Source organism: Uranotaenia lowii, unplaced genomic scaffold (genome assembly GCF_029784155.1).
Source record: "Uranotaenia lowii strain MFRU-FL unplaced genomic scaffold, ASM2978415v1 HiC_scaffold_100, whole genome shotgun sequence".
Lineage (NCBI taxonomy): Eukaryota > Metazoa > Arthropoda > Insecta > Diptera > Culicidae > Uranotaenia > Uranotaenia lowii.
Genome location: NW_026596967.1, coordinates 39,286 through 66,320, shown reverse-complemented (window position 1 = coordinate 66,320; position 27,035 = coordinate 39,286). Strand labels below are relative to the sequence as shown.

Here is a 27,035-nt window from a genome sequence, read left to right as displayed (position 1 = left end):
AAATTCTTAATTAACTAAAATACTTTATAACAAACATTTCAGAACTTTATCCTGTATTCTGGATTAATAAATAAACCGGCAATCTGAAATATTCAAATCATAAGTATGAGTACTAAACCCTTTAATGCATGACTATTTTTGATTGAGAATTGCAGTTATTGATTCTGTGAAATAATAACATTTTAATTCGAATAACAAAACTCAACAGATTTGATGTCGTTATTTTGAGTATTATAAAAGTTATGGCGCATAAAAGTTGAAAAATAATTTTTGAAATTCTTAGTTCATTTCAATACGGTTTTGCTAATTTCTTCAAAACCTTGTTAATTGGGTGCAGGAAAGTGTTTGTGATTGATTGAGATCAATTTTTTTTTTTAGAATTAGCAAATCTGAAGTAAAAACAGCAATTTTCCGAAAACTACTTTATTCAAAAAAATAAATAAATTTAGTTTTTGCAATTTTTCCGCATACTTTGTTTGATATCTCATTCATACATTGAAATATCTTGTTAAAAATACCATGGGCTAATTTCTTTTAATTTCTAGAATATTTTTTGTGAATATGTCACTCAAAAATATCCATGCGTTTTCGAGATATTTGGATTTTGATTAGTGTTGTTTTAGAACAACACTATGTATTAAAGGGTTAGGAACAATGTAAAATTAATGTATTCTAAACATTTAATCTTCATTCAAATTTTATGTTTCCAAATTCAACTTTCTTTTTCAAATTCAGACCAACAATTTTATAAATGATAAAAATCTATCGACTGGTTGGGTAGTGAAAAATTTCAATTTTATAAATGTTTCCATTTTCTAAATTATGATTTTTTTCCTTTTAATAGTATTTCATTATTTTTTTTCCTTTTTATAAGAATTCAATATTTGATCTGAAAAGAATCTTATACGTAAAAATATTGGAGCTGTAGAAAGTTTCACGATCAAGTTGAAAAATGGCAAAAAATGATAACTTTTCGAAAAAAATAAAATTTTAAAATATTTTATTTAGAAACACTATAAACAAAAAAGTAAAAGGTGTTATTCATCATTGTAAGCCTTATCAATCAAGCTTTAAATATATGAAGAAAATCATAGCAATAACACTAGTTTACAAAATTTAAGAAAAATCGTGAACTTCATTAACCTACCTATATTTTTAATGTGAAATCGAGCGCTGAATCCGAAAATGAAATTCAAAAAATCGCAGTAGAACAGTTTTTGAGTTATGCTCCAAATGTGAAAAAGCAGTGTTATTATTATGATTTTCTTCATATATTCAAAGCTTGATTCATAAAGCTTACAAAAATGAATAACACTTATTACTTTTTTGTTTTTAGTGTGTCTAAATAAAATATTTAAAAGTTTTATTTTTTCCAAAAGTTATAATTTTTTGCCATTTTTCAACTCGATCGTGGAACCTCCTACAGCTCCAATATTTTGAACTTTTCTTAATAAAAGTGTCTACTTTCCATAAAAAAATATAGAAAAAAAATTTGGGTAAAAATCACTTTTCCGATTTTTGGCCACATGATTTCCCATAGTGTGAAGTGGTCCATCGGATAAGCTGGTGCGTCTGGTAACCCAGGCGTACTGGGTTCGATTCCCGGCAACGGCAAGAAAACTTTTATGTTCGAATCCCATAAGTTGCCAATAGCTAAAGTGTGTTTCATTGTATAAAAAACGAAATAAATATTCCAGAGGGAATGCATCTGACTTAAATCTGGAAAGACTATCGCAAGCGGAGTGGATTGCTAACTATTGTAGATTTCTGAAGATTGGATGCCTTCTCTCGACGAACCATCGGCCGATAACTATAGTTATGTCTAAATTAACGATTATTTTAACCAATGTTCTGAAAACCATTCATAGACAACATCCTACTTCCTCAACACAAATTAAATGCCATAATTAGTGGACTTTTCCAATGTTTCAATAAACTGTCATCCATTCAATCCATATACCGAAAAGTTATGTCTTTCTTATGGAATATTTTAAATTATCTTATATTTCATCAATACCTGTAAATTTTGTTCGGTTTTAAATAAAGATTGAAGAGTTTGATAGAAATATGTATTTTTTCCACCTCCTAGATCTGATTCACAGGCAAAAAGTTGCTGCATTGCTGTCATACGAGCTATTAGTGATAACACTAAACACAGTTTTCTCAAACAAAGAAATTGGCCTCTAGGCAAATTTTCAGCTGGGCTCGTCAATCATCGACAGTGAATTGTATTTAGAAATATTTTTTTAACTAATCAGCTCATTCGTCCACGATTTTACTCTCTCATCTAACAGCAGCAACACAACAATTTGTACAATCTAAATGCCATTTGAACTTGCAGCGGCGACGGTCTCTCTCTTTCCGAATTCAAGTGGCCGGACGACCCATTTTCCGTGTACGTTGAACCTTTGCCAAGCTCAGCAAGTTACGGTACGACGATGGACGCCAACCGAATGTCGGCGATGCTGCCGATGCTACTGATGATGGACCAGAGCCAACAAACAACAAACGGCAAGAAAAAGATCGACCTAGTAGGTAGGTACCGAGCACAGAGCATCATTCATCTTCTTCCCCGAGAGAAGGCACAATTAACTCTATCTAAGACCAAACAACCTACCCTCCCCGACCGAGGTTTGAGTGCTGCACAGCTGATGTGATGTCATTATCAACGAAACCATTCCACATACCTTGCTTGGTTAGGTACCTGTGAGCTCCATCGCCATGTGTAGGTCCTACACCTTTCGGAATGATTGTGAAACCAAAGCGATGGCTGCTACTGAGAGCTACATATAAGTAAGTAGAGTCTTTTTTCGTGGGTAACATAACGAAAGGCCTTATCGACTGTGCTAAGGAATAGTTTGAAAGCCACTAGGAAATAATACTTGTTTACTTTTCCGTCGTACTACCTCCGATTTCTGTAGCTGTAAATTGAGTTAAACATTGTGAGTTCCAACCTGCTGGCTAGGAACCTACCACCTTAGGGCTAGCGAAAAACACAACTTGAGCAACTCAATCTACAGCTGTCGATGGGCCAACTACCCCCAGTAGTGATTCAATATTTTCTCGATTGGTTTTATTTCTTTAGTAAATCAGTCAGAATTAATTAAATTCAAAATAATAATTGTTCTATCCAAAAAAATAAAAAAAAGAGATTCGAAGTTTTCAATATTTTTGCACTTATCAAAGCATAATGTGCAGATGATGTGATGTAATTTCAATAAGTGAAACATCGCATATTTTAAAGTAAACGCTGATCGGTACTTTGAGCCAGTATTATTATTATAACAAAGCCCACTTGGCGTGGTGGATGGAGATCTAGCCTTCAAACCAATGATCATTGGTTCGAATCTTGGTCTGCACAGATAGGTTTTCTTTTGAAATGAAACCCAAATTATAATTGAAATTGATGTGAAAACTTTTTTGTTCTTGTTTTGGAAATTGTTTGGAAATTTATTTTTCCAAACCGTTCAAAATATGTAATGAAATGGAATTTTTCATTTTTAATGCTTTGATATGGTCCTTTTAATAAAATTGAGTAGGAAAGAATGGGAAATCACTTTTTTTCTTTGCTTCATATGCTTCGCTTTGTTACCAAAGATAAAATGAAAAAATAAATGTAAAGGTTTTCTATATTTTTAAGGTATCCTTAAGCGTTTTTTTTTTATTTTTTTAAAAACATTAATTTCCCGAGTTCTGATTGTTTAAAAAAAGTATTTTTTTTTTTTCGATTTTGAAAAACTGTTAGGAAACGTGGGCCACCAAACCCATATTGACTAGATAACGTGCAAAATTTATGAGTTGACTCAAAACTGAAATTTTATAATTCATTTTGTTTTTTATAAAGCAATTTATAGCAAGAGTCTATGATCAAATTGTTCCTAATTCCTGGCTCGCGAACGTTTCAGCAAAATTCTTTATTGAGGATTTATGTTCGTCTCTATTGCATTGGAAAAATGGACACAATATTTTTCATAACTCTTTATTTGGCATAAGAAAACTTTGCAGATATAGAAAAACGTATTTTAAGTTCTGAATGTGTATAAAAACATCAAAATATAGGTGGCCCAAGATACCCCACAAAATGTGGCCCACGATTCCCCACAAGCTATGATTTGCAAATCGGTTGCGTTTGTGTAACTTATTTATGTTTCATCAAAAATTTCTTTTTCACGTGAAAGAACATGTCAAAACTAAGATCATAAGCGTATGAGCATATTTTTATTTTGTACTTTGGGTCTCCCATGGACGCAATTAGCGAATGTTAGTTTAATTATTCAAGTACATTTTTCTAGGCTAGTTGAATAAATAAAGAATATGATGCGTACATAAGTCCACGACATATAGAAAAACAAGCTTACGCAAAGCGACGACGATGACAGATGGGTTGAGATTTTTATCTCAACACACAGCTGAGATATTAAGAGTGGCCCACGTTACCCCACTCTTTCCTATATTTTAAAGCATCTTCGAAATACAGTTTGCTTAGACATTATAATGATCAAGATAGACATACCCTCATAATTTTACCCAATGTACCACACTTGAAACTCGAATATATTTTGAAGAAGGTTGTGTTTGATGGACTACATAAAAAAAGCTCTTGAAAATGTTTCACAGTGTTGCATAAAACTTTTTATTGTTATTGTTATAATTCCTTTCATTGAACCACTCATCCGTTGTATTTCTCAAAATATTTCTGCTGTGCTCGTTTATGAAAAATTCCTTTATGTGATTGCATACGCCGATAATCTTTTAATTTTTGTTCGAAATGATTGTGAGTTTGACAAACTAATGGAAATACTTGTTTCCTGTAGTTCCTTTGCTAATATAAAAATAAATGAAAGAAAATCCAGTTTCATGCGATCGAATAATGCTAGGATAGGTCCTCAAAAAATACAGGAATTTGAAAATCTCAAAATTTAAGGAGTAACTTTTGAAAAAAGTTGGACAACTTCTGTTACGGTTAATTTCGACCGTTTGTTGAATACAATGAAAACGACTCTATAGCTACACAGGCAACGTTCGATGTTTGAATATGTTCCGTTGCAGGAAACGGAAAGCTCAAATGTTGATAGGAAATCTTGGTTAGAGTATTGGTAACTCTAACATCGACAACAGTCCAAAGTTCTGGTAACCTCACTGACGTCGATAGGGATAACTTTCTTGGTACTTGGAGTCACAAAACTACTCTTTTGTATTTGGGAAAACTTTATTCTCACTTAGGAAACAAACTTGAAGAAGCACTGGTTGGAACTATACTCACTCAAATGCAGAATAATACTAACTCACAAGTTACTCGACTCTGTATTTATATGCTAATAGAATGTTCTGGAAACTACTTATACCACTGAATTAAGTATAGAATATTCTAGATTCTTCTAAGGAATTATAATGGAACTTTCTAGAATCATCAGAAAATACAATGATATAGGAATGGAACATTCTGGAACCTTCTATGGTAGAACATGCTAAATAGTAATGGAATATTCTGTAACTTTCTATAATGGAACATGCTAGTAACTGAACTTGCTGAACATAAAATCTTCTGGAGTATTCTTCAAGCGTATTGGTATACGCTGGAACAGAATATTTTTGAAAAATGTAATATTTTAAATGTTTTTATCCTGTCAAAGTTCTGGTACATTGCTCAAATTTTCCCCCTACTAATAATCATTCAGCACAAATCAAATCGGCGTGCGGGAAGTTCCTATGGAGCAGTTATTTGTTAAAATTGAATAGAAGACAACTTTATTTGGATTATTCAAAAGGTGGATTACGTTCAATAGATTCAGAATCCAAAGCTAAGGCATTGTTTTTGAAAAACATTTTTTATAATTTGAATGATGACGGTACATTCGCGAAAGATAAATATTTAATAGATTTCAATTCCAATCAAAGACTTACACGAAATGCAAGAGAATGGACAAATGTTGGTAAATTTTTGGATAATGATTTCTGTTTGACAACCACTAAATCTACGCATGATTACTTCATACAAGAGCAAAGTTTTAAGTTTAAGTTAATTAAAGAACCGTTACAAAATAAGATGTCATGATATTGAAGAGATTTTGATTAGGCCAGTTTCAAGGAAGTCAAAAAAATCTATGGCTTCATTATGGTTCGTGAACAAAGCGATATCGTTCCATTTGAGGGTAAAAAATCCTGATTTGTATATTTTTAAAAAAGAAGTTAGAGAAATGAGATGGAACAAAGTTAAATGGTTTAGTAGAGAACTCGGTAATGAGTTGAATATTAATTGAAAAATGCTGTAAATGCTGTAAGAAACAAAACAGGTCACACAATGTGAACTATGGTAAACCCGAACATTAGTTTTGAATAAACGTTATTTTATATAAAAAAACAAAGCTTCACAGTGTTGCATAAAACTTTTTATTGTTATTGTTATAATTCCTTCAAAATAAGGAAATTTTGCCAAAGACCAGGTCCGAAGTCAGTTCGATTGACATTTTCTCAGTTCTTAGTTTTGTTTTCCATCCAACAATTTCCAACATTCAAGATTGAAAATGTGAAAATTAAAGTTTTTTGGATGACCTTTTCTGTTCATATAAAAAGAAAAAGTGTGTGTTTCCAACGCACAGTTAGAAAAAAAGAATTTAGATATAACGACTGATTTTTATGAAAATCTGATAATAAGTATGTAAAAGTAAAAAAAACATAAAGGAGAAAATATTTACTTATTCTAACTTTACCTCAACTTTTTTTAATAATAAAATTGTGTACAAATCCTTTAAAATGGCAAAAAAATTCTATATGGAACATGAAACGCTTTTGTTTAAACATTTAAGATTAAATATGTCAGTTGTTCTTTGGCCATTTTCAAACCCATTGTAAGTTTTTATATTGATAGTCATCCATTTTTTAAATCTAAATAATATAAACTTGAGACTTTGAGCAGGATTTATCCCTAATACGCTTTTGATTGCCAAAATGACACTAGTTTGGCGACTTGTTAATTTATTTTGTCTGTAAATAAATAATTAAAAAAAAATTTTATTCGAGTGCATCCAAATAAAACAATTTTTTTCGGGGACCCTCAATTTTTAATCATCAATTTTTTTTTAATGTACGCACCCTGAAGGCCAGGAAAAAAACTCCAGACCTTGAGTGTCAATGACACTCCTCGCTTAAAACCTCTATATCTCTCTTGTTTTTCAATCGATTTTTACAAAACTTATAGTTTTGAAAACCTCGTAGTGTAACGCGAATAGGTTTTTAGACATTGTTCACCTAAAATAACTCAGTTTTTCGTTACTCAAAGTCTAAGAATACAAATCCAAAATAACATGCTTCGGAAAATAGACTATCGATCAGCTACGAAATGCTCAAAAAATTGTACTTAGTGCCGGACAAAGCTTAAGTTAGAAGCTATACGTTATTGCACAAAAAGATATATTTTTTTTTATTTTTTTTTTAAGATCATAACCTCGAAAAATATAAAAAAGTGGTGTAAAAATCAATTCAATCAATGAACCGTCAAAACTGTTTAAGTCACACGAGATCAATTTCAAAAAAAAAAAAATGAAAAGTTGACGTAATTTGGCAAATTTAAGTATCTTTAGATTCTTAAATTACGAAACACAGTGAAAATGGACGGCATTCTGTAGCTGATCTACGTCTTTTTCCCGAAGCATATTTTTTCGAATTTTTTCTTAGACTTTGAATAACGGAAAACTGAACTGTTTTAGCTGAATTATTTCTGAGGAACATATTCGAGTTACGTTACGACGTTTTCAAAATTATAAATTTTGTAAAAATCGATAGGGAAACAAGAGAGATATATTGGTTTTAGTCAGGATTGTAAAATTGAGACTCCAGAGACTGAACCGGGTAAAAATGTTTGGGACGGATGAAGGCTAAATAACCACATAAATCTTATTTCTTCAGGTAATTAAATAATATTTAAACTAATTCTCGTTGAATATTTGTTTGAGTAAAAATTTGAAAATTATTTTCTAAAAATTTGTTCTCTATTGATAAATTTGATAATACAACATGATAGAGTTAAAAATCGGATTCTGACTTTTAGAATACGTTGAATACAGAATTTAGTTTTCTGGAATTCACACAGATATAAATAGCCATCCTTTTTTTTCGAATGCTGGATTATAATACACATTTTAGACCGATAGATAGTTTTTCTTATTTATTTTCAAATGAGATTAGCTTTTTCTAAACACAGAAACTAAATTTCGTACGTTATCGTTAATCCTTTGCTTTTTTTCACATCGGAACTTTAAACGAAATTGAAGTCCAAATTAATAAACTGAATTATGAGTAGCAATTGAATTTCCTATTACAATTTTTTTGAAATCATAAATTCTCAAGTAATTTAAAGTTCGAGTCCAAGAGTTAACATCGAACACAGTTGTACCGGATAAGTTTTTCAATAACTGTCCACCAACTGCAACGTTGATAAAGTCGCGATTGTCATAAAAATGGTAAAACGACTATAATCGGAACAAAAAAAAATTTAGTGCTCAGAATTTGATCGTCCATTTGAAGATTTTTTTCTCGTTCAAAATCGATTTTAAACTGTTTAAAATTTCCAAAAAAAAAAACATATTTTTCACGATTAAATGAACTATCAATTTTTGGAAACTCTATAAAATAAAGAGTTAATCGAATACAAATTTAGAAATGATAATTTGATTTTTCATTTCGGAATCTACCGAATTCCTTGCCAGTTATTCCTTTGGTTGAATTCAAAATGCGGTTTCGATAATATGTGCAAAATCTGAACCTTCTTTTATACATCTTGTTTTATTGCCAAAATTTGAGTTTGTATTCAGTATAAAATTCTACATACAACTGTCATTTTACGAATATTAAAAACATATAAATGATTTATCCGGTTCTAAATGTGTATGTATGTATATTGATATTCCGACATGGGTGCACGGATTCGCCGCAGTTTGACCAAAGTATACATTCATCTGGAATATTTAATTTACTTGAAAAAAATACAGAGTTCACCATACCCGGTACCATGGCTTCGTGTGGACTGTTATATAGTAAGCTTGCCAGATTGCCCGGTTTTATCCGGGTTTGCCCGGATATTTGATGCCAAATTTCGAGAAAGTCCGGTCCGGCCCGGTTGCCCGGATATCGTGAAAAAAGTCCGGATATTGCCCGGATTTTTTTACAATTTTCACAAAGAAACAAAAAAAAATCAAAGTTTTTGAGTAAGTTTCAGCAAAATCGATTAATGGTATGGAAATTTTCAATGGTTGTTTCAAATAATTTCGCTGTTTTACTTTTATAAACCTTTATATATTTAAGCGTTCCAAACAGTTTTTGGAAGTCTGCAATTACATAAATAAAAAATTAATTTCAATTTTTTTTGCATTTTTTTCTTTGCTTTTATATATAATAACACTTAAATTCTGCCCGGTTTTTGCCCGGTTTTTGGATTTGAAAACTTGAAATCCATGCCCGGATTTTGCCAGGTTTTTTTGAAAAAATGCCCGGAATTGCTAGGCCCGGATGGGAGTGGAAAAAATTCTGGAAACCTTATAATATGGTAAATGTATTTCGTGTAAATGTTTGAATAATTTGAATGAATGAGTCAGTCAGGTAAACAACCAGTTTGAAATGTATAACGATCCAAATGTTTTACATTTACTACAGGTATTCCGGTATCCGTAACCTGGCCGGTTGTGAACTGATTGTGCATTCGAATTTATTAATTTAATTTTTTATTAATTTATTTATCTATTTAGAGAACACATATTAACAAATTTCTGATGTTGAGAATTTAACCCAATACCAGGATACCTCACTACTTTTCCTACAGTTAGATTCTTCCTTTTCTAAAAAATACTAAAAATACTTTCAAGCTATACGCACCAGGTGAACTTCGAAACTGCCATATAACTAGAAAGGACGTTCTGCGAATTCTATGCCAGTTGAAAAACTGATGACATTTCAAACAACGATTAGATTTAGAATATGATACTAGCAATGATACCTAATTCATGATAGCAAAAGCCTACACGAATAGAAAAGTTTGCAAAATTAAATGCCGCTCGGCACTAACTCTATGCCAAAAATGCGCTGAAACATGCATTGTACCGAAGATTGGAAGATTATTGGAAAAGCATAACTGGCATTAAGACCCGAACTCCCGTGCAAAATTTTGCACGGGACATTTAAGTGAAAGAAGAAAAACATTCAAAAATCCCATAAATGCTTTGCTTGTTTGTCATCGTTTTGGATAATTCATCCCAGAGACAAGAAAATAAAAAAATAAAAATGCCGTCGAGAAGAGAGAATCGAACACGCCAATTGCGTTCACATCACAAGCCAATTACGTTGAAATATTGAGAACTTATGATTGGAGTAAAGGCAGAATTATTGGTGTAGAGTAAGTCTATTTAACTTAATAATTTATTTTAACTTAAGAATATGATATCAACCTAAAGATTCAAACCTTGAAAATTACGTTCCAGGATCTAAAATTGACAGTTTAGATAGTTAGTTTTTTGAAAGTTTAGATAGTTAAAAAAATTTGGAAATAAAATTTTATGATTTTTGTTATCGAAATGTTCTATCTCAAAACTTTTGGAATATCTAGTTGAAATTAAGGATAAAATTCCTTATCCTAATATTTTTAGGAAACCCCTTTTATCTTAATATTATACTTATGGAATCACTTGGAACAAAAAAAGACATTGGCTCAAGACACCCAACGTTCCTTAACAAATCACAGTGAAGTACCAGTGGACACCACAACGTCATATTTCGTTTTCATTCACAGAACTTCAATTGCTTCTAGCGTTCGTTATTGAGTTACAACGATTGCCGCCATCCAATCAAAGCCAAATGGAAAGATTGGTTCAAAAGCATGTATAGAGAAATATGGCTCGATAACGCGTCGAAATTCCTTTTGCAGACACAACTTCATGTTCATAATTGGCATTGATTTCGTAAGCAAATATCGAAACGAAAATGTCAACCGAACGGAAATCCTCATCATATGTACACACGTCGTTCTCACGAGGCATATTGAACACTTTCCAAGAACTCTCAAGGAAATCAACACCCGGCTGGCTGAGGCTGCAATTAAATCATACTGCTAATCCGAGGTCACATCACTACTAATATATCCGACAGGTAACCAGTAAGTAACCGACCCTCGGGATTAAAGGCTAGAATCGATCTGAGCTAATCTGAGCCACCTGAAAGGTAAGGTCTTAAAAATTCAACAACAACAGCAACAAAAAACTAAACCAACTTCTAACGTGTGTCAGTCAGTCGGTGATTGTCAGTGTCTTGTTGTTGTCTTGAAGCTTCCCATCAAACAGTTTATTATTCAGCACTTGACGCGTATCAGCTTGCCGAGAGGCCTCCCCGGAGAATGGTGTGATTCGGTGAGCCATTTTTGCTACCCCTCCTGTCACTCGGCGATTTGTTTCGGATATCTTTGAACAAAAGCCCATGAGCCCGAGTGCTGGAAACCGGTTATTTACATAATGGTTTGCCGGGTGCAGGGCGATATGCAGCGAGACACTTGCACTTGCGCTATGTACAATTTAATAGAAATTATAGATTTTGGTTACACGTATTTTTCGTTTTTCCTAAGGCCTTGTAAATCACATAAGAAATTTATGGTTGTATGTATGTATGTATGTATGTATGTATGTATGTTGGTTATCCACCATAGGTGCACGTGCATTCTTTAGATTTCAAGTTCGACAAATCCCTTTCATAAAAAGTGAGCTTCTCGAAACTACAATACAAACCATCTCTGACCAGAAAAACCCTTGGATACAAAATGTCACCTCCATTTTTATATATTATATTTTCACTCTTTAGAATTTGAATCGAATAACCATTGGTAGTTTTGGAGGCTATAAAATGTTAAGGGAGGAAAACGATAGGGGAGAGTGGGGTATCGTGGGCCATGGGGAAACGTGGGCACTTTTAAAATCTCAGATGTGTGTTAAGATAAAAATCTCAAACCAACTGTCATCGTCTTCGCTTTGCTTGAGCATATAATTCTATATGTTGTTGACTTAAATACGGATCATAAGATTCTTTTATTTATCAAGCTAAAAAAAGTTAGAAAAATTTACTTACATAATTAAAAAAACACCCGCTAATTGCATTGATGGAGAACCTAAAGTTCATAACAAAAATATGCTCATACGCTTATGATCTCAGTTTTGTCATGATCTTTCACGTGGAAAAGGAATTTTTGATGAAACATAAATAAGTCACACAAACGCAACCAATTTGCAAATCATAGCTTGTGGGGAATCGTGGGCCACACATCTTGAACCACCTATACTTTTATGTTTTTATACACATTTTGAACTTAAAATACGTTTTTCCTATCTGTAATGTTTTCTAAGGCCAAATGAAGAGATATGAAAAATATTTTGTCCATCCTATATAAAAAAAATTTTGCCAAAACGTTCGCGAACCAGGTTTTAGAATCTATTCGACCATACACAGCTCTATTTTTTTATTTCATCATCTGAAATTGCTTTTAAATTACGAAATGAATTATGAAATCACAGTTTTGGGTCAACTCATAAGCTTTGCATGTTATTTGGTCAATTTGGATTTAGTGGCCCACGATTCCCCACCATTTTTCAAAATCCAAAAAATATTGCATTTGTTAAAACAGTCAGAATTTGGAGAAAATAACTTATTAAAAATTTAAAAAAAATACCATATGATACCTTGAAAATTTAGAAAACCATGCCATTTTTTGTTTTCATTTTATCTTTTATAATAAAGAAGTTATGGAACAACGAAAAAAAGTGGCCCACGATTCCCCACTTTCCCATACATATTCCTTACTGAAGAAAATAGTAATACCGGTAGGCTTACTAGACGTCCTACTTTGGTAGGACATGTCCTTTTTTTCGACCCTTGTCCTACCGTCCTACTTTGAACCCAAAATGTCTTACTTTTATACGGTTACGACCATTATCTTGTTTATCGAATTTTTACTTCGCGTTTTCTTTTATTCCGATCCATTTTCCACGAAATCCTTATTGGCGCTTTTCCATTTCAATGCAAAACTATAATATTTCATCAAAAGTTAGGTATTTTTCTTTTACCGTGTCATAAAAACCCTTGTTTTATTTATGTTTTGGTACGATTGCTTTTCGGTGTTAATTCAACGCTTTGCAGTAAAAAAGTGAAAGTTTGAAAAACGATTGAAAAATAGGATCAATAATTGTTGAGAACTTTGAATCCTCTGTCGTCAGGTAATTTAAAAATACTTTTTCAATTTCAACGCTCAATGGTGTTTTTATTTTCAGGGTAAGATTCTTCTAAAAAGAACCTTGAATTCGTCTAACAGTGAAAACTCAGGTGTCTTTTTTATAACTTATGCAAAAAAAAAATGGCGAAATGCATTTTCAGCTTAACTGAACAGCGGATTTCATGTTAAGTGCAAATAAGAAGCTAACCATTTTAGTTAAATTTTTATACATCCGCTTTCACATTCCAACATTTTCATCAAATACAGCCATGTTTGAAGGCAGTACTTCATTTTGCAAAGTTTTTTTTATTACTGATCAATTTTTCGTTTTCCATGTTGGATTAAAAAATAAACAGTACTATCCTAGCTCAAGCGATGAACTAAATTTTTGTTACTTCACATCAGCATTTCGAAATAACGTTTGTGTTCAGAGTTCCATTCCTATTTGTTGAGAAATGAAGAGTTGCTATAAAAAATCGTCTCTTCAGAAAAATATGCTCTAGAAAAAAATTAGCTTCCATTTTTTTATAAAAATAAATAATAACGATGAAATATTGAATTTAAAAAACAAAATAACATAAAAATGTAAAAAAAAACATTTTTGATCTCAATTTGATGTGATATCATATTTTCTAATTAAAATTTTTAGATAAAACTTTTTTTTAAAATCACAAAATAAAGCGTTCACTTTTCGTCCTACTTCATATTGAAAATCTTCCTACTTTTTCATAGTATTCTGAGCAAAATGTCCTACTTCTCGAAATTATATTCTGGTAAGCCTAAATACCGGTATCTGAACTTTTCTTATACCGTGGTTGAATTTTCCGATTGATTTGATTCAGTCGAATTATTCAACCAAGTAGACTCACGACACATTTTATAGCAAAAAGTCAATTATTCAATTATTCATAACTATTTATTGAAAAGCTTGAAATAAAAGGGAAACATCACCACAATGCCAAAAACAATGAGTTTCAAACTTGGTATTGGAACTTGAGAACAGGTTTAAAGGTATTGAGAAGCCTCGTATGCTTTCCTATGGATTAAGAACAAAATTTTCCGATAACGTCAGCTTATTGCCAGGATAATTACAAATAGAACAGTGTTAAATGTGCTGTGATACCCAGATAAAGAAAAAAAAATCATCAGGTCAGTCTTGATAGGCATCACAAAATAAATTTGGATAAAGTGAAGTATCCTGCATTTAAGCTTTGTTCAATCGTATGTAAAAATCGGTTCAACTAGTAGTTGTTCAACGAGCCAATGTTGTGGTCGAAACTAGTCAGGTCGTTGTTGAATGAAGCAAGTTGAAACTAGCCAAAACCAATCCAGCTCGGCAGAATGATTCGTTTCGACCTGGTAGAAATCGATCGAGTTCAATTGGAAAGAGACAGGTGATCAACTGTCAATCCATTTCAACTTATTTCGACTAGACTTCATTGAACAGACATTTTATAAACATGGTTTGTTATTGAAGGGTAGGAAAACCGGGAATTTTGGGGAAAAGTTTGGAATTCCTTTACCAGGAAGCCGAAAAAAACTGAGAATTTCAACTAAAAAATGGAAAAGTTGTCGCTTTTAAAAGGCTAGAAATATTTTTCATTTGAATTTTTGGAAGTTTGCAGAAGTTAAATCGCAGACGTATGAATGTATTAATTTGAATCAAATTCGGCTTAAAATCATTACAGGCTTCATTTTTCCTTAAAAACTACATGAGGACACTTTCACGTCTTTGGAGAATAAAATTCTAATCCAAAGACTTCTTCCTGCAAAGTTTTTAAGCTTTTGATTTTTTATATAGAAAAAGATCCAATGGCAAATGGCAAAATCCGTGCATTCGATTTCAAATTGGTGACCATTAATCAGGGCAATATCCGGGCAAATTTTGTCAAAACTCAGGAATTCCTCAACAAAAATCAAGAAATAAAATGAAGAAAACATTTTTTTTTCATCAACACTCATCGATAGATTTAAAACCGTATTTTAAGCTTCCAAAAAACCTTTCATGATTATTTTTATAAAACTTGCTCAAACAATTTCGTTTTGGGGGTGTTTGTTGTATTTTGTTGTTGATTAATTTGCGAAATACAGTGAATAAATCCGGGCAAAATCGGGGCAAAATCCGGGCATTTTCCAATGAAATCCTGGCAACCGGGCCGGGCCGGACTGTTCTTAAACTACTATTAAATATCCGAGCAAATCCGGATAAAACCGGGCAATCTGGCAACCTTGAACGCAACGAATTGATATGCTAATTTATGTTTTTTTTTTAATTGTCACAATGTTTATCAAACTTTCCTGTTTTGGATCACATTCACTTTATGTAGTTTTAAAACAACAATAAGCCGATACGGTTTTTGGAAAAAGTTTCTTTCTTCACGTGATAAATTTTCAATTATTTTTAGCTATAAAAATTTCAGTAAAGCTCTTGAAAAACTTTTGAAGTCCAAATTTTTACTTTTGTGACTTGACTTGAAAGAAGTCTAAAATTAGAAAAAATGAAAAATAAGGTTGCGGATCTCCTTCATCCAAAACTCAAAAACCGAGAAAAAAGTAATTGATACTTATTCCTGCCTTATTGATTCAGCAAAATAACTTCTATTTTTATATGAGAAACACAACTGAGCAAGTTTGAAGTCGATAATTAGAGTCTTATAAATAAAACAAAATTGAAAATGTTAATTTGTTTTCATACGATCTTGACAATTTCAATCAAACATTGTTCATTGGGTACTGGAAGATGTTTAAGGTGCGGTTCCCCGCAACCTCGGTCGTAATCGCATTAAGTTTGCCTTTCCCAAATTAAAACGAACAAATAGGAATAAAAATGGTATAAAAAAACTGGCAATAAAAAAATAGTTCTTCGGATCTGATCCGTACGCTCTGTTTATGCTATAATAATTTTGTAAGTTTGTAAAACCTTTGTTTCTGCTTGTGTTGTGTTGTTTCAACAGCGTTAAAAATAAAAACAACAGAATTCCATCAATTATCAAAAAAAAATGATAATACATTTCATTCAAACATTCAAACAAGACTCTGTTGAAACCTTTTATGTTTTTTTCTCAATATTTTTGGTTTTAAATTTTAAAATTTGTGAAAGCCCGACACCGCTTAGAACGATTTTGATAAAACTTGACCTGTTTTTTGATAAAACATTTATACATCTAATTCCAGTTTTTTTTAAAGGGAAAATGCAGAGATTATTGTGAAGCAATCTTAAGTTTCCTGTAGCTATATTTTTTTTCTTAAATGTTGTAAAGCGTTTGTTGGATAGCTGAACCGCAATGTGAAATAAAATTTCTGATAAAATATCAGCTAAGCGAGGGATGGCAGCTTCTCATTTTTTTTAACGCCACTATATTTAGTTCCAATTCAAAAACTTGCATCGTAAAGATTTAGCAATAATCAAATCTCACATGAACCTCGCAGTAAGGTTTATTGAGCATAATTTTTTAAGCTGACAGAATAAAATTTGAATATTTGTACTCATACATATTTGTTAAAAAAAACCCCTCTGTCTGTTTCAATTTCATTAGAATGTAAAATAATGATGCAAAATTTACCGGAAATACCGGTTTTTTATCGTCCAAAAGCCGATATTTCCAGTTTTACTGGTTTCGGTAAAACCGATTAGACCACCCTAGAAATAGCAAATATTGTTGCTGCCAACGTTTATCTAAATGTTTTGGGAGGAAAAATTGGGGGGTTGAATTTTGCACTCTTCGCCTCAAGCCGCTATATCTTTCTTTTTTCTCAACTGATTTTTACTAAATTTATTGTTTTGGAAACCTCGTAATGTACCTACAAAAATGTTTACTAGACAAGACATTATTCAGATACAACATTTTAGTTTTCCGTTATTCAAAGTAAAAAAATACGAAGGAAACATGCTTCCGAAAAAAATCTGTACATTAGCTATGGAATGCTTTAAAAAAAATTCACTTGGTGTCCAAGAAAGTTGGAGTTAGAAGCTATACGTTGCACATAAGGATATATTTTTTCAAATTTTGATTTTGACCACAAAAAATGTAAAAAGTGGAGTAAAATCGAACTTTTCAATCAACGAAACGTCGAAATTATTCTTTTAGTCAATCAGATAAATTTTGAAAATAGTATCGAAAAGTTGACGTTATTTGGCACATTTTTGCATTTTTAGATTGTCAAAATACGAAACAAAGAATTTTTGTTTTTTTTTTCAAATGTAGCTGTTTTATTCTAATTTTTGTATGGAAATTTGCTTTGGAAGTTGAGTATATTAACATAATAAATTTATATTCACCAGAAAGTTAATTTTATACCGATTCTAGTCGCGTGATAACATTAGCGCTGCGATACATACAAAAATATTTTCTGGTACAGTGAAATTTTTGGTTGAGCATTTCGTAGCTGATCTACAGTCTTTTTCCGAAGCATGTTTTTCGTTTTTTTTTCTTAGACTCTAAATGACGTAATCCTGAAGTATTGTAGCTGAAAACTGTCTGACATAAGGTACACCGGGGTAAGTGTGGACAATGGCTATTAAAACAATACTGTGCACGATTTTTTCAAACTTTTTATGCAGAATGTTCAATTTACTTGTAATCTATCCAATAACTGTGAAAAAGATATAATTCAGACAATAACGGATGTTTACAGCAACATTTTTTGAATTTTCTATTCTCAACTACGATGTCGAGTTGATGTGCATCTTTTTCAATTGCAAATTTCTCCTAAGCTAGCTGGCTCTCGACGAAAAACTCTACATTGAAACAATCCTCACATTCCAAACAACCAGTTAGGAAAAGAAACGGCGGTTAAAAATGAAGAAAAAGGAGTTATTGACAAAAAAAACTAAAATTTTGTCTCCAACCCCTACCTGGGGTAAGTGTGGACGGCTTTTAAAAGACTTGATATTTACAATTTTTTTTCAATTTTCTGTCCTTCATCCTTCATGAATGGGATTATTTAGCTATATTTAGCATTCGTATCATGAAAAGTTGGGTAAACTACTTGTTTGTTCTGTGTTTTTGATAAAAACGGATCTCGTGTGTTGCAACATAAATTACACAAAATAATTATTAAAAGTTGCCTTACTAATAGTATGATGAACTTTTTTCAAAATTTCGGACGGTTCGAGCCATAAAGTAACGTATTCAACCAAGAAAACAATTTTTTTTTGGAATATTTCCTTAGAAATCAAAGGGAAAATCTACCGTCTACACTTACCCCATGAAGCGGGGTAAGTGAAGACACCAGGTAGTCCATAACAATGTACGTGATAACTTTTCTCGCTTTGCTTCTATCGAGCTCATCTCGTTTGTAATCGCGTTTGTTCTGCATCACATTGAACGCAATTTTATGAAAATTGCTCCACTGCTGATTTTTCAATGATTTTTTAAAGTTGAACTATACGAAAACCCGTCCACACTTACCCCGGTGTACCTTACATATTTGAGTTACATTACAAGGATTCCAAAACTATAAATTTTTTAAAAATCCGTTGAGAAACAAGAGAGATATAGCGCTTTTAAGCAAAGAGTATCAAATTGACACCCAATGTCTGATTAGGGAGTTTTTTTCCGGGGCTTTCAGGGTGCGTTCATAAAAAAGTTATGATACAAAATTAAATATTTCAAAATTTCATTGAGGATCCCGGAAACATTATTTTATTCAGATGCACTCGAATAAAGTTACAAGCCGCCAAACTTCCAATAGTATCATATTGACACTCAAGAGCGGATTAGAGTTAACAACAAAATTCATTTCAGATTTCTCGATAGCCCTATTTTGGGTTTGGACCTCTCTAATGTTTGATTAAATAAATTATCTAAATTCATTTCAGATTTCCCGCTAGGATCAATACAATCGATTTAACTTTCAATTCAAAGTCATCTGTTATGTCTTTATTTTTTTGCTTTTGATTTGCTCGGCTATATTTTACCAACAAAATCTTTCGTAACATTGACTCGTCACGCTCTAACGCGTTATGATTCAAGCAAACGTTCCCGCGAAATACTTCTAATTTCAAGCAAAAATTCTTCCAACAATCGTTATTCCAAACACAACCACTGAATACCAACTTGGAACGCGAGTGCGCATATGCCATCGGTATTCACTTTGGCACTTTTAAGCTATAAGAGCGCGCACTCAGTCGACACCTCTGCTGGCTGAGGTAGCTAAGTCAGGTTCAGGACTGGTATGGTGGTGGCCAGCCGTAAGGTAGGTAATCATAACAAAAACAAACGCGTTGAAAAGATTTTCGCCTCTCTGATTGCTTTGGCGGCAGCAATCATCTTTTACAAACTAACGCTTTGTGTTGTTAAGGGCTTCGTGTATATCTGCCAATGGAGGAATGCCTGATATGTTAATGTATATGCAACCGGTGTGAATTGAGCGCAAAATCGGCGACCACGTGAATGCTCTAGCTGTTGCGACTCTTCCACGCCTCTCGGTCGCGGAGCACCACCCAACTTTAATTCGCATCGTCAGTATTGCTATTGAGATGTTGTCGATGTTCGATTTCAAACTCAATTCATCTCGATCTTGGGGCATCACGCGAAATAATGGTTTAGCAGCCAGTATGATGATTTACATAACAAACAACTCTAATGGAAAATCGACATCGCCAAATACCTCGGATCGAAATCGAATTACAATACCGCGTGGATCTGACATCAGCTGTTTTTCATAAGCTAGTAGCAGAGACTTACCGCTTCACCGATCCGGAAACTGTCCGCTTTCCACTGCCCGTGACCGCAACCCCGCTGACACTGCGGCTGCCGATGCTGCTGTTGCATTCCGACGGGGGACTCTTGAGCGAGGCAGGAGAATCGACCCGCCGCACCAGCGAGATCGCCGATTTGCCGCAACTGATCTTCGACTTCACATCACTGAAATTTTTCTTGATAACCGCCTTATTCTCGGCGATTTTACTCATCACTGCATCCCACTTGTTCGGGGTGGCCGATTTTTTGATAAAGCTCAGATTTCCCACACTGCCACCACCCCGAATGCTTGCACTTGAGGGACGCTTGTTTTCTTGATTTTCACACTCTGGGCCCGCATCCAAGCTCCCAAGGGCACTTCCCTCCACAACCAATGAAGACGATCGCGAACCCGAACCGACCGAAGAATCCTTGAAAAGACGCGTCTTGATCAATGCCGCGCGCGACGACATGTCATGTTTTTTCAACACTAAATTGGTTTCATTTTTCTGCTGCTTGCGACTGTTGCTGCTGCTGCTGCTGCTGCCGGTGAAGGTGCCGCCACCAGGTGGCTTTTTGCCGCTGCTTCTGCGACTGCTTCCACTACTACTTGCACTACCGACGACCGCGCCAGACAAACTGTCGTTACTAGCGTTAGGGCTTAGTACGCAAACTTCCCGACCGTCTTCGCTAAGTTTACTCGCGGTACTCACGTCACTCGCGTTTGAGGCGCTTTCAGCTTTATCGGCTCTCACCGCGACGACGAACGAAGCGGATTGATTAAGCACCGACGGCGACGCCAACGACGACGACGGCGATTGTAATGCTTTCGGTGAAGGTGTGACAGCGTGTTTGTTGACGTCATCTTCGCGGTGCGATACTTGACAATCATGTTCTCCACTGAACGGTCGAACTGAAACGTTCGAAATAACCGATGAGCGCGCTGAAGCATTTTGCGAACAATTAACACCCTCTCCGGTTTCCGGGATCGGTTCAACCTTTTTCTGGCTACAAGCTGTGTTGGCGCTGCTTATCGTATCGGTTGAAAGATCAGGGCTCATATCACTCTCCCCAGCTGGCTGCCGATCGATCCCTTCCTCCTCGTCATGTTCCATCATATCTTCCCGCTCGGAGATTCGGTGGATCAACTCGTCATCGCCGCGGTTCTCCACATCAGTAAAAATGCCGCTGGATTCCATGCAAGAATCATCATTCTGCGGTTGTTGATTAATGAACACGTTTGCCCCCTGCAGCATTGGTCCGTACAGATGGCCATCAATAATTTGAGCCCTTCGATCTCCCCGGTTTATAACGTCATCAGCGTCGCTTTCCGTGAAGAAATCGCTATCGGTCATAGGATCTGGCCTCCGGGGAACCGGTGCTTCTGCAGCTCCCTGAGCGTTCGGCCAAACTCCTGGGGCTTCTGGATTCTTAATTCTTGGTCCATTAGATGGGGACTGATCAGCCCCACGACTTGCCGGTCGAGACATTTCCCCATCGCCTTGATAGCCGGTGTCCAAACTTGTAATACTCGTTATGCTGGTGATAAAACTGTTCGACACTTTCGAAGTACCTGACTTGGTCATTTGATCGGTCTTGGAATCGGAATCGGTTTGAGATATCTCCTGATACAGGATTGAACCCCCGTTCGAAATCATTTCCGAAGGCAGGCAAATGTCCGACATGTCAGTTTTCACTCCCACCGGATCCAAGGGTAATTCCTCCGGCGAAGGCGTTTGATCGATCCTGCAATGATGCAGCGCATGTTTGTGGGATCCCGTGTTCAATTGCAACTCCAAATTGTTGGTATTGTTGGTGTTTGTTGTGGTTGAGTCCAAAAACTCTTTCATCTGGTCTGGTGTTAAAATTCCCAGACTTTCGTCCATCTCAAACGAACCTTGCTTAGTGAGGCCACTGGAAATAGGTGATTTCAAATTGTTGGATTTCACGACTGCCGACGAAATCGACGAGTCACACAAATCTATCGAGCAATCCAGGGTTGCATCGGTCAAATCTAAGCCAAACGAATATCGATACTTAGATCCCGGGACCGATCGACCGTCAACAGGACGAATAATCACCTCTTCTTTTTCCAGCACCACCGGTTCTTCCAAGCTAAGATCAAATATCTCCTTCTTAGGCTCATTTTCCTCATACAAACTCTCATCATTCAAATCTTCCGCCACCAGAGTGCGTTCTCCGGCGCTACTGTCCAAAAGCAAATCGTTTATATCCTTGGTAACGTTCAGTATATTCTCCTTCGACCCGATCACCCTCGATGGCGAATGCATGGTCGAACTAAAAACTTGCGTTTTGTTAAGCAGCATCGAAGGATCAGAAAAATGCATCAAATTTGTGGTGGTTTCGTTTAAATTGAACGTCAGTCTGGAAGGCCTAACAATCTGTAACCTATCCGGGCTCCCTCCGTATCCATCCAGCTCCTGTGTTAAATTTGGAATGCTCTGAGTTACGCTAGCCAATCGATCGTAAACCACCATCGTTGAGCACAGCGCCTTCTTCGCACCGTCTTCCAACATACCTACCGAGTCCAATACAACGTGCGTCCGGTCCAGAACCGGTGAATCTTCGCCCGACTTGTCATTTAAAAATAGCGACGCTCCTCTAGTTCGGTTCAGTGATTCTCGACTACCGCCGAGCTTCAACGACTCCTCCTTCACGAACGTATCGCTGCGTTTGACTTCGTAGGTAACGTTTCCATTGGCACTGAGCGTCACCGTTTCATTACTCGAAGCCGGTTTCATCATCGGCTGTTGCTGTTGCTGCTGCGACTCGGACTCAATAAGGTTGTCCGTACTTCCCGCTCCTGCTACCAAATCCATCGATTCATCCACTAGCATCCGATCGCCATCGTTGAAGTCGATGTCCAAGACCTTCGACGCCGGTTCAACCGCAAATGTATTATCGAGTGGTTGCTGGATCTCGTGCAGATTCTCCGTCGACTCCAACTCGAGCTTCTTGTACAGTTTCAACGCACTGGGAGGTTTGAAATGCGAAGCGGCTGGCGTCGATGCCGCAAGCACCGGAAACGGACTCGGTTCACCGCTGCATAGTTTATCGCCGGAGTAGGACCGGGCTATCGTCACGGCAGCCGAACGAGGTGGCCGCAGGAAGCTGTGGGCAGCAGGTGTGGCGAAGGGAGTTGCGATACCGGTGAATCCGGGTGCTGCTGCTGCTGTAGGGGGCTTGCTTGGCCGCACCAGACGGGATTGGAACTGGGACGAGGGCGGCCGAATGGAACCGGGAACTGGGATTCTGCTACTACTGTTGCTGTTGCCAATTCGTGGTATCCGGGATTGTGAGGGGTCCTGCGGGGAGAGAAAACAAAAATTATGAAATGTTTTGTAACTTAAGAATACATGATTTTTTGTTGAGTGTATGTATAGCATGAAAATATTGGAACATAAATAGATATATGATTAATTATAATCGAAGTAATTTTAGAGGCCAATCGATAACTTAAACGAACTTAATCCAAATCCGTTTCAGATTTTTTTTCCAGGTTTGTACATAATTTTCAGTATTAAAGTCTGCTTCATTTAATATTGGAACAAATTCTTTTGCTCATTGTGGCGCTCCTAGTGGACGGATTTGGAAACTTTTTTCACCCACGTGTCGGGAAATTCATTACCTTTCACCATGTATTTATGTCATAACACCAAACGATAGCATTTTGTAAACAACCGCCATGGAAGCCGAACGGAGAGATCAAATTGTGCACAGTTTTCTTGAAAATCCATTGTTGTCGGCATCGAAGCTAGCTAAACAGCTTAAAATGCCCAGAAATACCGTATGGCGTGTTATCAAGCAGTACAAGGAAACATTGACGACGCACAGTGCGGTGATCCCATAGAGCCGATGGACAAAAGTCGTAAAAAGTTTTTATTCGATATAATATTTGTTTAAATGTTCACTTATTGAAAGTACGTCTGAAAAACTGTGTTTTTAAGGTTTTGTCTCAATTTTGATTTTTTAAGCCTTAAAATCCATGTCTAAAAAACCCATATTTTGAAGATTTTCACTCTTTCTTATTAAAGATCCTATGGATCTGCCAAATATTTGCTTTCATGAACGATTAAGATAAGATAATGATAATAAGATAGTGTTACACATAGAAAATAACTGAATACAACAATTTCCTTTTCAAGCGAATTCACGGGAACTTGGCTGATGTATGCTTTATCTAAGGTCAAAATATTCCAAAATTCAAACCACAAAGCTTCTTATAATTTTTCAATGAGATTTCAAAGCCACAACCATATCAAAAATCCATTTTTATTCAAAATCTTTTTTAAAATATAATACTGATAAGTTCAAGAAGAAAAATTCACTTGATTTCGGTTTTCGTTTTACCACAGCGGTTCTTTTTCGAAAAAAAATTCATTCCTGTGGCGTAAAAACGACCCTCCGTCAATTGCTCATATCTCTGTTAGCGCAAAAAACGCAATTCAGGAAGCATAGTAAGTGTTCAGGATGAAATTCCCTAGCATTTGAGTGTAAAATGGTAGTGACGTCTTGTGACGCGAATTTGTTCTGGCTAGCTGAAGTTGAGCAATTTTTGTTGATGAAATTTACAAAAACAATGGTAGATTCAGAGGTAGCTGTAAAGACAAAAAACGAATTTTTCTCACTCAAAAAACACAATACGACATGCGTTGAGTTTAAATCTTCAACTTGTAGAACAAAGAATTTGAATTTGCTGCGAAACATGTCAATGGTAAACAAAAGTTACGAAAAACTGAATGTTTTCGAAAAAAAAAATTGTTTATCTTGCCTTCTTAATGCATCAACTTTGAACCAATGCTGCGCGTGTAGGAAGCAAAATTATATCAAAAGCATGTTCGTTCATGAAACTCCAACCTCTTGCCAATCGATTGGTAAAGTTGAATTTAATGTTTGATAAACTAAAATTTTTGACTTTTGTCCACTGGTCACCGCACTGTGCGACGGCTCGGAAGCCGCATTCGAAGCGTCGAAGTGGAACTGTCGACCGGAAACTGCGTGGGAAAGTCATCAAGGCCGTCAAGAGGAATCCCAATCTTTCAGACCGCGATTTGGCCAATAAGTTCCAGGCCGCTCACAGTACGGTGCGACGAATTCGTCTCCGGGAAGGAATAAGGTCATTCCGAGCCAGCAAACAGCCAAATCGGACGCTGAAGCAGAACAATGTGGCCAGAATCCGTGCTCGAAAGCTGTACGACCAAGTGCTGACCAAGTTCGACGGATGTATTCTGATGGACGATGAGACCTACGTGAAGGCGGACTTCGGGCAAATCCCAGGTCAAAAATTTTATTTGGCGACGGCTCGGGGGGATGTACCTGCAAAATTTAAGTTCGTGTTTGCGGATAAATTCGCCCGCAAGTACATGATTTGGCAGGGGATATGCAGTTGTGGACAGAAAACCAAAGTCTTTCTCACTGACAAGACAATGACATCAGAAGTCTACAAAAAAGAGTGCCTACAGAAACGGATTCTGCCGTTTATTCGTGCCCACGACCGTCCAGTAATGTTTTGGCCGGACCTCGCAAGCTGCCATTACAGCAAAACGGTTATGGAATGGTACGCAACGAACGGGGTCAGCGTAATACCGAAGGACCTCAACCCCCCAAACTGCCCCCAGTTCCGGCCGATAGAGAAATACTGGGCAATCACGAAGCGGAGGCTTAAGGCAAAGGGAAAACTTGTTAGGAACATGACTCAAATGAAGAACTGGTGGAATCAAATCGTCAAAACGGTGGACGAAAAGGGTGTGCGCCGCCTAATGTGCCGTATTACGGGAAAAGTACGAGAATTTCTTCGAAACAGCAATGAATAATTTTTTTAATTTTTTTTATGAAAGAGTAAAGAAAATGCTACATTTGTATGAAAAACAAATTATGAATTCGTTAATAAATGACTGAACTACACGCAATTGTTTGTGTTCCAATATTAAATGAAGCAGACTTTATAAACCTCGTTATATAACTTTTGAACATTTTTTTTTCATTTTTTTTTTGCGTTAATCAAAGTCTAAAAAAATTCAAAAAACATGCAGCGAAACAAATTTTCAAGCACGAGTCAAATATTTCTAAGTGTTAGGATCGGACAGGGTTTCGTATACCGCTATACAATAGTTGGTCATACGTGATTCGAACTGCAAAATTTGCTTCCGATTCTACCACTTCAAAATAGTTGATTCGTGTTAGAACAAAAGTTAAGCATGTGATGAAAACGCTTCTCAACAATCTCTATTCGCTTATTTTAACACCCGTTACTTTCTACCAATCTTCTTCTATCAATCTTTGATTCTTCAAATCTAAAACTGTTCTTGGTAATAGGACATAATAGGGCTATGATCATTTAGAATCCGAGCAGTTACAAACGTGTTTGTTTGTTTGTTTGTTTGTCCTCTCACCTCTATTCTCAATAAATCTGTCTGACTTTTGGTTTTCTCTAATATATAATTTTATTCTTAAAATATTCTACATCTCAATTCTACATTCCATTCTCAGCTAAAGCTTTTCAAATCATAATTTTTTATTTATATTCTTCATATTCTTCATCCAATCCGAAAATATACATAGCAAAAGCCTTCCCAATCTGTGCTTTTCCTGTCGCTCTGTATTTGTTTACCAGAGCCGAAAACATAGTTAGCATAGTTAGTCTTCCCAAACTGTGCTTTTTTGTCACTCTTTCTCTGTTAACCAGAGTCGGAATAATTCAAAAATATTCTAGGAACAGCCTTCTCAACAAGAAGGCCAAATCTAAACAAACAATCAGCAGAACCTGCCTTAAAAATCAGCGCTTTCTTAGCCAATTCCATCTTTTTCCACCGGAAAGCTCAATCAAAGCAAACAATCAGCAGTAACAGCCTTAAAAATCTGATCTTCTAAAACCAATTCCTACCGACTACGCCATTTTCGTGATTTTACGATTATTATGAATCTCAACTCAGAAATACACTAAGATACATCCATCACTCACAAGGATTGATCGATGACTGACTTTGTTTTGTTTGTTTTGCCTAGTGTAGCCAAATCAACAAACGTTGCCATAGAAATTTATTTTATTTTATTTATCTTCAATGTTGCCGAATACAACCAGTATTTTATTTTAT

At 35.4% G+C, this 27,035-nt stretch overlaps 1 protein-coding gene across 1 annotated transcript in view; it reads right to left on the bottom strand.

The window, feature by feature from the left end:
* Positions 1-11,270: 11,270 nt before the first annotated feature.
* The window catches only part of LOC129759073 (uncharacterized), a 40,164-nt gene continuing 24,399 nt past the window's right edge, over positions 11,271-27,035 (bottom strand). The window contains exons 2-3 of the mRNA XM_055756486.1: positions 19,927-23,246; positions 11,271-11,541 (exon numbers count right to left, since the gene is read on the bottom strand). Of these exons, the coding sequence (XP_055612461.1) occupies positions 11,271-11,541; positions 19,927-23,246 (3,591 nt within the window). The remainder of the gene's footprint in view (positions 11,542-19,926; positions 23,247-27,035) is intronic.